Raw genomic sequence first — 12,232 nt, 5'->3', positions numbered from 1 at the left:
AAATAGGTTCATAGTCTGTGAAGGTGTGTGTGTGTGTGTCCAGACCACTGTCCAATCTGGTATAATAGTGTTCTTTAATGCACACACACACACACACACACTCCTCCTCTGCCTCAGACTGCAAATGAAACTTTTCATGGTAGATCGTAGAAGCTGGGAGATATTTTTCTAAGGAGGGAGAAGCTGGACGGTCCACTCCACTTCACAAACGTAGGAGCTTTTCAAGTGGACATGGTGTCTCTCTTAGTTAAATAATGTTTAATGGATTCGCTCCGGGACTCCAGCTGTAACTGCGTTCATAGCAAACTGCTTTTATTCCAATAATGACCACAGGAACAGCTCAGTCGGAATAAAATTGCCTTATATAAAGATTATAGTAGAGTACTGACAAAAACTTTGCATTTCCTGTGACTGCTTCACAATAGAAGCCACCTCGAGTTTCACCGGTTAAGCGGCAGCTGTGCGAAATGTCGGGTTTGCATTAGCTGTTTAACTTATTACGGCTCCGATAGGGTGTTAAGAGAGTGAACAGTAAACAGTGACGCTGATATGAATGAGATTAAATTAGATACACTAAGCTGGTTTTACATGCTGCATTGATTCCTGTGAATCCCTTGTGTGAAAAGTACTATGAAGAGAGGTAATAACTGAATATAGACGTACTGTATGTCATTTAAAAGCTGAAGATTTTCATATAAGCACACTTACAGTGACTACACTACTCTGACCACTCTTTCACATGCTCACCACTATGATGTTTACTACTTTCCATGAATTAAATAAAAGTATAATAATGTACTTTCACTCACCTGTTACCTATCGATATATCGTGTATATTGTTGCGTTGGATGCTTCGCAACAAAAAGCACGAAACACTGTACAAATTACGTAACAACACAGTCACATTGTACATTAAATTAACAAACTAATACAAAATAATGGTTCAAAAACGGAATAGATTCAATTTAAGAGCAGCACGAGTTTCGCCACACAACAACGGACATTTATTTGTAACATGTATGTAATGAAAATGTAATTTGTTGTTGTTGTGCGGATTAATTGAAACTTGAATAACAGTAGCAAGAATATCAATTGATGTGGAAATGTCACAGGTAATTGTGTTAATTGTCACAACAGAACAAAATGTCATACAGATTCAGTCTGCTTCCACTTTATCGATATTGTCTTCTTGAATTCTCTTATGATGGTTGAGATGGTTTTCTATTTTGGGTGTCTTTGATACTTTTTTCCAGCTTTCTGTGTTTTTTTTTTCTTCTTCACATTATTCACAGTTTTCTAGTTTCTACTTTCTAACATACCTTCCTGTCAGACATTGAATGCCATCTTAATAAAAGTTGCTAGAAGGTGTGAACACCATGGGACTAAGATGGAACGACGTTATCGCTTTATCCCAGACGAAGCCTGATGTATTTTATAAGTGTAGGAGAAAAGAGAGAGCAAGGGCTGATGGTCAGTCACAAAGGAGAGAATTAGATAAGGAAATAAGTGAGTGAATAGGATGGAGGTTTAAAAAGTTGTCCTGCCTTTCTGTGATAGAAGCAGACTAACTCAGCAATTTAACATCTCCATGTGGACATTTTTCAGGTGAATTACTATACAAAGTGGTTGTTTTTGGCAGCTCTGAAGATGCTCTGTCTTTAACACATTACACATCACATTACCTTAGCTTCTCTTAAAGGACTGGAAATGTGCTTGTCCGTCTGTTTTTTAAACTGCTGCCGCATGAAATGACTTCCGCACTACGCTTGCAGAAAATTTGTTATGCAAGTATATGGCTCTGGTGAAAAGTTTAACAAGATTTGGGGACCATTTTTAAGTGGTCCAGATAAAGACACTCTGACTTTCTGCCTCTGTTAGTTAAGTACACTATAATGTTTAATGGATTTACTCTGGAAGTCCAACTGTAGCTGCGTTTATATGATGCCATTTATTCCAATAATGACCAGAGGAGCAGCTGGGAATCAGCATAAAACCGCCTCATATAAAGTTGTGATATCATTCCTCTCAAGTACACTGCTTTTCCAGTGACTTAACAATGAAAGCCACCCCGTGTTTTACTAGTTAAATGTGTAGCATTAGCACTTTTTCTTCATCTTTGGCACAAACATTCTGACCCAGTCTCAGAAAAACAGAAGGGTCTACCTCTGACTCCATTTTTGTTATCCTACTGTTTCCATTTTTTTTTTTATTTGACTCCCCCAAAAGACAATAATAATAATAATAGTCAGAAAATGCTTAAAAGTCTGGCACAGTGGCGAATTTTAAGGCAGCCACCCACCTGCTGTGTTTCGGTGGAGGTGGTTGCCGAATGTGTCGGCTCCGGATTATATACATCACACAGGGGGGACGCTGAAACTTTCCATCCTGCAGCTCCACTGTATCCTCACTGTCCTTTCTCTTACGTAATATTCACACTACGCTGTCACACCATGTTACTGCCTACTGCCTGTCACAGAGCAGTGAAAAAATAATGACCGCACTGATGTGTTGTTGGACTGTGTGCGTGTGTGTGTGTCGGTCCTCAAGCTGAAGTTTTGTTTTGGTTCAAGGACACGATTCTGTCTGCAAGAATGAAGAGGAGCCAGTTGATTAGTTACTGTGCAGTTCATTACGACACACACACATATGCATACACGCAAATACACAAGTCTGCAAGGTCACCGCTGAAGTGGATGTTTCTTTTTTAGACATTTCTTTTTGCACAAAATGTTCTCTGAAACCAAACGAACCAGATTATATGTAACAACCTTGAGCTTCATTCATCAAACAACGTGTGAATGTGTGGAATAATAATAATAGCCTTGTGTGTTTGTGTGTCTCCTTTTGTAAACGAGCATCTCGGACAAGCATTTAATCATCGTGCAAAGTTTCACATTGACAGATGATGAGATGGAGCCCACCCTTCAGAGAATATTTTTATGAGACTTTCAAATAGGGTTTTTGAAAGGGAAGTAAACAGGCAGAGATACAATGACGCAGCAAAAGATGCAGATTGAAAGGAAGCTCTGATAATACACACTCTGATCAGTTTATGTTTGAGGAGCCAGTGAACCCCTTACATTTTCTCTGAGGATTATTTACCAGTGTTGACAACGCTGGAGATGCTTAAAGTGTCATCTAGTCGTCGACCATCTTCTTGATCATCAAGCTTCTACACTAAAAAGTGAGCACACAGGCTTGAAACTGCTTCTGATGTTTTCACAACACAAACAGATAATGAATCAACTTCTGTCGCGTATTCATCCATCTGCACTTTTTTTTATTAGAAGTCACCCATTGCTGCCTCTTGGAAGTGTTCATTCACCCAAATTATGTCATCTGTAGACCGTGACTCATAATTCATCTTCTGCATACTTCACATTTGTTTAGTGGGTGATATGTTTAAAGGATCAGTTTGTAAGATTTAGTGGCATCTAGTGGTGTAGGACAAAGTCTGGCAGCCACAAAACGTATGAAAGGAAAATGACTTTGTCTAGTCTGGACTACTGTAGAGGCCCACTGTGTCCGTAGATATAAAAACATTCTAAGGTAACAAAAATGTAACAACTCTTATTTTCAGGTAATAAAAATATTGTCCTGAATAGAATATTCAATTTCTGTTATATTCTGTAATGAGAGCCCCATAAATCTGACACATTAGACCTTTGATTTTAATATTTCACTGTACTACAGCCACTGCAAAGTCAACCACAAACAAGATCACAAGCACAATATTTAAGATGTTATATTCCAGGATCATGTGGGCACTATTATTAAGGCAAAAGTCCCCTTTTTCCCCTTTTCTTTCTATTTTGCTGAAATGTAAAATTTATGGGACACTTAACTAATATTATAAGATATAGAAAGCTGTCTTACAAATTATCACTGTTTTATTTTGTGACCCTTTCACGGGGGCCTGACCCATAGGTTGTGAACTACTGGATGAAATACATATACATATATATAAAATCAGCTCCACCTCGTCACCAGTTCATACATAAATGCATGAGTATTAATAATAATCTCTACCTTTAATACTTAATAATCCCTAAGTAGGATGGGATGGATTTTAATTGCAGAGCTTAACTTGTAATAGAGTATTTCTATTTCTACTTTCTACTTCTTCCAGCGCTGCACAAATCTCAGTAAAAAAAGCCATAGATTTGTCTCCGCAGAGAACAGCAAAACAAACAAATTGTTGATCTGCCCTGAAATATCTTTCAAGAATTGAATCTCAAACTATAGAAATGACATATTGAGATTCATACTGAATCTGATGAAGAAGGAGGGATTCACATTTCTAGCTGATATCACCACGAGCCTTAGAGACTCTGCAGGGTAACGGGCACAAAGAAGATTATTTTAAAGATGCAGAACTGTGCATAATGTATAACTAAGCTCACTGCGCTGAAAAGCTGAGGACGAGAAGGAAAGGCCTGTCTTTCCCACTCTCTTGCTCTCATATTATTTGCACCATAATAAATTTCTAAATTATGCAAATACATGCATGCTCGTATGTGCACGCACAGACACACTGACAAAGGCAATCATATATGCATGTGTGCCAAGTCAGCAAAGTCCCTTCGACTTGAAAGAGAAAAAAAAGAGCCAAAGATGTGTTATTTCCTCTGAATTTATTTATGGGAGGGTTGTTTTGGTGAAGTTTGAGTTTCGCCTTTTATAGGTTAATGTGCTTTTGATGGCACAGGGCGACACTCTGAGTTATTTCCATTTCGCCCGGCCCTGTAAAATAGAAGAGAAAAATGAAAGGTGAAGGGGGAAGGGAGAGGAGAAGAGAGGAGGGGAGGACAGATGGAAAGGGAGAGAGAGAAGTCGATAGATAAAGACGAGGAGGAGGAGGAGGAGGACAGTGAACAGAAGCAAGCTGTGAAGAGAAAAGCATCAGGGAGAGGGGAGGTGGAATGAACAGAGAGGCTGGAAGGAGGAAAATATGAAGAGAAGGAAGGATGGGATATGAAAAGAGAGGAGGAGACGAGCAGAGTAAAAAGGACAGAGGGAGAGTTGGGCCAATAAACTAATAAAGCATAGCTTAGCTGTAAACCTGACAGATTAGAGGAATAGTTTGACACTTATTGGCAAGAATATGATTATTAATATGAATATTTTATATTTCTGATATATAGTTCCTTTATACTTTTAGTTTGACACTCTCATGCCTGCTTAGCATAAACAGAGGAAGCAGGGGGAATTAGTTAGCAATGTTTTATCCAAAGTTCAGCTACTATCATCTCTAACTAATTAACATGGTGTATTTCATTGTATCTCACACAGACATGTAAAAGCAACTTGTAGACCTTTAAGTTTTAGATTTGTTGCCTTTACAACAAGATAAACATGACTTGAATCTGTGTTTGTGCCCTATCATAATAATGGTGATTTCTCCTTGACAGCAACTACATAAAAATAAAACATGATAATTATATTTTCCCACATTTTGTGAATGAAATGAGCCAAATTATATTGAATTCTTAATTTAATTAATTTTTCTTTTAGAGAATTAACCACATAGAATAATTTCATTATCATGGATTTCAATGGAGGGCTTCACTGGCAGATGATATACTGTAAATGAAGTCGCAGAGGGACACAAATGTTGGAAATACTGAATATTTGACTTTCAACACACAGGCTTTCAGCCGTCAGCATTCATGTACTGTCGCCGTCGAGAGTCATAGACGGAAAAGTGGAGAAGAGTGAAACCGAAGCAGGTTAGAAAGGGGAACGGAAATAAGAAAAGTAAAAAGATAAAAGTAAGCTGGACGAAGGAAGAAGTGATTAGTTAGGAGACAAGAGGAGGGACTGGAAGTAGAGAAGCAGCTGAGGCGCAATATCAGGCATGGATGCTTTCAGAGACGGCCAGAGTGCACGAATCATTTCAACAAATAAAAATTGCTCATTCAGTACACACATACTCACTCCTTTAGATGATTGCAGGTATGAATATCAATGCCTCTGCATACCTCTGGGTTCAAACCGGAACAGATCTGTTGTTTGTGTTGCCCACACTTCATTTGTTGTTGTGTTAGATATGAATCTCTGTGCAGGTTTGCCCTTGTATTGCATCTTAGCGGTAATACAACGTTACCACTCTGCCTCAAAGTTCTGATCTCATGCTTTGTTTAAACTGAAACACATTGTAAAGCAGAGTAAATTTCCCAGCTGGTGTCCACAAAGTTCACAGCTCCTGTAGTTAAACAGTCTGTTTCTGTTGGCGTTGTAAAAAGTCTCTGACTTGGAGCCGAGAGGGTCTCTGTTTGTTTGTTCATTTTGTTTGTGTGCAACACTGTTTGCAATATGCTGTACTGAGGGGGATTATGATATGCCCCGAGAGCCCTGTGTGAAGCATTGCAGTGATTGTTTGAATGCCATGAGCCAGCAGTAGAAGTCAAACAAGCATATTTTAGTGTTAATGGGTAGAGATTTAAAAAGAAATGTGCTGACTCTATTCAGGTATACCACCACTAATTCTCCTGCTTTAGCAACTAAGGTATACTTCTGGATTTCCTTACTGCATTATGTATATTTTCTCTACGTCTAAGGGCTCTTTGGTCACTGTTCCTCCTGTCAGTGATCCTCTCTTTGTGCAACTGCAGACCAAAAGCAAAGAGTTTGCACATGGATGTAAAAAATAAGTATTCACGCTTTGCACTAACTGTTCTCGAACCATGCAAAAATACTTTCCAGTATTTTGGTGGGAGCTAATTTGAGGTTTTAGCTGTCCGCGTTAGCCAAATTAAGTGGGTAAATGTCTTGACAGTTACATAAACCATATACAGTGGAAAACACAGCGCAGTGGATGTGAGACTTGTATCTAATCTTCCAGTGGTGCTTTTCTGTGGTGATAAAATGATTAGTCTTGACAGAAGATTTTTGATGTTTTTTAATCAAGTAACGCCACCGAAATATTTAGTTCTAGCTGTGAGGATTTTCTATTTTTTCCTGTTAATTGAACACCCTTTGGGTTTCAAAGCCTCAGAGCTGAACCTGACTAATCAATCCCTCGATTGACAAGAAATTAATGAGCAACAATTTTTTTATAGGATTTTTAAATAGAATTTTCTGCAAGAAAAAGAAAATGAGCGCCAGACATAGACCCTCAGACATAACGTCATGGTGAACGAGATGTAAAAATCAATTACATGAAATAAAGTAAACGTAAACAAAGGCAGTGGAGTCAATGATATACATATAAAAAGCTTATATTTCTTTATTATTATTCATTCTTTACATGATAATTACTGATTTACAGTGTCTGAATTGTCATGTAACCAACATGATAATTACTGATTTACAGTGTCTGAATTGTCATGTAACCAGATAATTTTTTAATTTTGGACTGTTGGTTGGACAACACACACACTTTTGTAGACATAATCTTGGGTTTAAGATATTAATAATTTGTAATTTTTTTCCCCTATTTTCTGACCAAACTGATTGATCAATTAATTAACCTGCAGATTAATTGATGATAAAAATATATGTCGGCAGCAGCAGTATCACCTAGTAAAGTCAATTTTTCTCTATTTTCTGACATTTTATACACTAAATAAATAATCTGATTAAAATATATTTTTATATTTAAAATAAGAATTAGTTTCAGCCTCTGCACAGCCTCTCCTCGTCTTCCTGCTGGGTTTGTTGTTATTTATTCTCCCTTGTCTCTCTCTTAGTCTTTGCCTTTGTTTCCCCCCTTTCTCTCTCTAATAGATATCGTATCTTTGTGTGTTGCAGGATCACTCTGAATGGGATGAAGGTGTCCAGGCCAGACGTTCGCATCGGCCGCTACAGAATGATTAAACACGAGAGAGACAAACACAACGAGCCCAACCCACAGAGGTACTGCATCATTGTCCAAACTCGTTCTCCGGCTTTACATTTGGATCGATCGCGCTGCTTTTGTCTCATGGCTACACAGTTCAGATGTTTCTCTCCAACTTTTTCATCTCCATTTGAGAGAATTATGATTATGTAGCACTGCAATGAACGCACTATTAATAACATGTTCTTATAATTAGTGTTGGCCACAGAGCAATATACTGAAACATGAGCAGCAGAGATAATATAGGGCCAGCAGTGCGAGGTAACTGTAGTTTATCATGATTCCTCTGTCCTTTGTCCACCACATTATCCACATTCATTCTGTCCCGTTTAGCAAGCTAAAGACTTTTTAACCTTTAACCTGTGATGGTGAAACGAGCTTTACTCATTTATAGCAATCTCTTGTTTCACATTCACATTGTGCACATTCACACCTGCTTCCTGTTAGTCCAGCACTTCTGCTGTTGGCCACTGAGCAGCTGCTCCTGAGATAAATACTCCCTATAATACACTATAACCATGTATTATTATGTTATGTGTATTATTATGGACTTACTTTTCAAAGTGCTTCACTAGCTCTTGAGGTTTATATGCTCATATACCCATATTTTGGGGGAGCGTTAGGAGGAAGATGTTAGTTGCTGAGGGGAATTTGTGTATACAAGAGTTACCTGGAAAGTTTTATTGAATGATAACACAAATTGTAATTCTTTATTAATATTTATTTCATTTTGCCACCTTCTGATCTTGTCATTTCTTTGTTAAAGTAACTCAACACAACATGAAAATCTTGCCTCTGGTTCAGTTTAATTTCCACATGCCTGCATGCCTGTAGCAGCCCACATTACATTCACCAATGCTTGCCTACAAAGTAGTCCTGTTCTGCGCCCACTTACTTGAATGCCCTTATACAAGCACATGTTCCTCCAGTAAACGACACCTGGTTCCGCCACTTGTTCGCTCAGGGCAATCTGTGTTACGTGTTACCAGTTCCTACCAGATCAGGGCGTCCGTCTCTACCTTTAGAAACCTCATGAAGAACCAGCTCTGGCAGAGTACCTCCTCTCCAATACTACCAGCAACTGGACATGCGAAATCTATCCCCCTCTACAACTGTCACTTGATTCTATGCAAGTAGTACTTATATAGTACTTATGACTGTCACAAATACATACTGGGTGTGGTCAGAGGTGAAACTTTCAACCAGAGAGGATGGCAAAGCACTGCTCCTCAGCCCAGTGTTAAAGTTACTCCTTACCTTTACTATTTTTTTCACATTTTTTTATCTTTTTCTGTTTGCGTTGCTCCTGTCACACTGCATTTTTATACATTTGATGAACAGGATATATGAGAGATACATGCCACCACCCCACAAGTCTCTAAAATTATACATTATTTAGTTTTAACTTATAACTTATTTATTCAGGCAAGTGTTCTATTATAGTTCCTGTAAATGTTATATCCTATACGTCATTGTCTTCTCAACACTGTCAGGAATTTTTCTGGAGAATTTCTAAACATAAATATTTATTTATAACCTCCAAACATACTAACTACAACCAAAAAAATACAAAATACTATCACTTCTGTTGCTGCTACTGTTTATACAATCATGACAAAGGAAGAAAGCAAAGAGCCAGGGGGGAGAAAGCAATAAAACGGGTCTTATAGTAAGTCAGGTATTTTTCATATTTAAGTAGAAAAACATGTTTCCAATAACTGACAAAGCATTTCACTCATCACAGGATGCTAAAAGATTCATGCAAGAAGCTATTGAAATGCATAAAGACATGAGGACATGTTGAATAAATAAAACACATGCATTTCAAAGATGCCGCAGTCATTTCTTCTCCTCACTTGTATTTATTGAAATTCAGTTCCTGCTGATTTGCAACTGACACAAATACTGAAACTACTGTTTCAGTTTGATGTAACGTCATTAGATGTGGGCTGCAGATAAAAACTGGGATTGATGTATTAAAAAGTATCAGACGACTGAGCAACAAACAATCTTCTGAGGACCACAGCTTGCTCTTCTTGGTCACTGAAAGATTAGAAGATTTCAAAATGCCAAAGGACAAAACATTTTTAATAAACAAAAAAATTACTTTTTAGAGACACAGCCGAGGGTCTTAAATGTTGCTCTTTTCGCTACAACCCATTTAAATTGCTTTTCAGACAAATGTATAAAAATGCTTCCCATATAAATGTGTTATTTTATGGTTTGATGAATGAGTCCTTCTAGACACATTAATCACCAGGAGTATAGCACCTCACATTAAGCTGCTTAAATGTGGATTATCACTGTTTATTCTCCACTACGAGCCCCCGTTTTCACGCATGGATGGACCAGGCAACGATGCTTCTCAACACAAAAATCGATAGCTGCTGTAGCCGGGGCTGAATGAAGATATAGTGAACACTCCTCCCTCTTCTAATACTTTAGTTTGATCTCATGCGGCGTTATTTTATCACAGCGTGTTGACAGGAACTGTGTCAGGATTCACAGTTGAGGTCTAGTTCAGCTGCGGCTGCTAAATTGGTTTGTAAGAAGATTAAAAATGCAGGCGGCGAGAGTCGTGTGTGAGAGAGAGGTGACAGACAAAACTGTGACATGTTTGACATTTAACATATAGCCTCCGACCACATATTTAAAGCACGATATATAGTATGTTTCATAAAATGTCGCATCTCACAAAGTTGAGTCTAAACTACACACAGAAAGTTTTTAACAAGGTCCTGCCCACTCCAAAGGACCTCAGTCTCCTCAACAAGTGGAGATGACTTTGGGACGTCTTTGTTGGCCGACCAGTCCAGTTTATTATTAAGGTGAACACCCATGTATTTGTTGAGCTCCCACCATTTTGATATCCAATCCTCGGATGTTCACCGGTGTGGTCTGAGTCTGTCTTCCTCCTCAAGTCAATCACCATCTCCTACGTCTCGCTGCCGTTGATTTGAAAGTGGTTGCTCATTTCCTTCTGATACACGTCCCGATGGCTTTATCATCAGAGAACTTCTGGAGGTGACAGCTGTCAGTGTTGCGATATGATGTACTTCACAGACTGACAAGCAACGTGTTGGCCTTCTTTAGTAATACTAATGGTTAGAGTAAGATGAAGCAAGCGACTTATTTATCTGGAAGGTGACATAACAAGAAGTGTTTGAACAAAGAAAATGTTGTGCTCACATCCTGGCCTTACATTCAGACCTTTCATTTACTGCATTTTGATGTGACCACATAGTCTGTGCTCTTCTATGTGCTAATGGTTAAAGATAGAAGCCACCTACTTATACAGGTGTTGGAGGAAGGAAATTTAGCCTAAAGTGCTGTGACATTGACTGAAAAGAACCAAGAGATCTTTTTTCTACAGGCAAAACCCCTGCTGAGTATCGCAGAGATGAAAAGTAAGGTTGGTGTGAAACCTTGCTCACCTCCTTTTCTTGCATTTATGAACCTCTTATTGAAGTTTTATTGATTTAATATGCCAAAAACACCTGAAGTGTGCCCTTCTTTATGCTAACCAGTAAAGATCCACCTCTTCCACGGGTCTGGGAGCCTGTGAGATGAACTGAAGAGAATTTTTTTTTAGCAACAAACTCCTGAAACTAGCCTGACATCCACCTAGAAGTGGTTTAACTTTAAAACTAACTATACTGTAAAGTGGCACTTAAATGTGAAGACGTCTAAAATAACCAGGCCTGTGTAATGTCATCCATCATTGTTGTGTGTGTGTGTGTGTGTATGTGTCAGAGAGAGATTCAACGATCCCTCAGTAATTGCCTGCTGAAATGACACCAATAGAGATGGGAGCCGGCTAGGTCAGACTAGTCTAGTTGCCTTCATCAAAATCAATAAATCAGCCACTAGACTGAACGAAAGTGTGTGTGTTTAGGTGTGTGAGTGACTGTATGTGTGTGTGTGTGTGTGTGTGAGTCTACTTGATACTCAATTCCCGTTTACCTCCTCCTCACACTCGTCGCTCTGCTCTCTCTCTGGTCCATGCACCAGACTTCCTCAATAAGAGGTGACACCAACAGGGATGCTATTTATTTGGAGCTGATACATTATTCATAACTGTATCGAGGGGCAGAAAAAATAGCGGCCTATTAGTCGGCACGAAATTCATTTTTCACGGCCCTCCTGGACACTCGTTATAATGTCTCGGAAATTTCAGCTTAAAGGATCTTTTGAAAAGAAGTGGCATTTGGACTTAACTCGAGCGTGGCGGCTCAGAATAATCAGGATGTTGTGAAAGGATGGATAGCCACCTCATGGCAGTGTTCATGCAGTGTTGGGTGGAGGAGAGAGGGCTTTTTGTTTTTCCCCTTACTCTCTCTCTGTATGTCGCTTAGTACAGAACATTTTAATTAATCAATTTCCGTCTGCCGG

General features: G+C 38.7%; 1 protein-coding gene across 1 annotated transcript in view; it reads left to right on the top strand.

The window, feature by feature from the left end:
* Nucleotides 1-12,232, top strand: part of b4galt2 (UDP-Gal:betaGlcNAc beta 1,4- galactosyltransferase, polypeptide 2) — a 170,206-nt gene that overhangs the window by 147,357 nt on the left and 10,617 nt on the right. The window contains exon 7 of the mRNA XM_027288494.1: nucleotides 7,753-7,857. Within this exon, the coding sequence (XP_027144295.1) occupies nucleotides 7,753-7,857 (105 nt within the window). The remainder of the gene's footprint in view (nucleotides 1-7,752; nucleotides 7,858-12,232) is intronic.

The sequence above is a fragment of the Larimichthys crocea genome, chromosome II, assembly GCF_000972845.2.
Source record: "Larimichthys crocea isolate SSNF chromosome II, L_crocea_2.0, whole genome shotgun sequence".
NCBI lineage: Eukaryota > Metazoa > Chordata > Actinopteri > Sciaenidae > Larimichthys > Larimichthys crocea.
The sequence above is the reverse complement of the archived record's forward strand: the minus strand, read 5'-3'. Positions and strand labels throughout refer to the sequence as shown.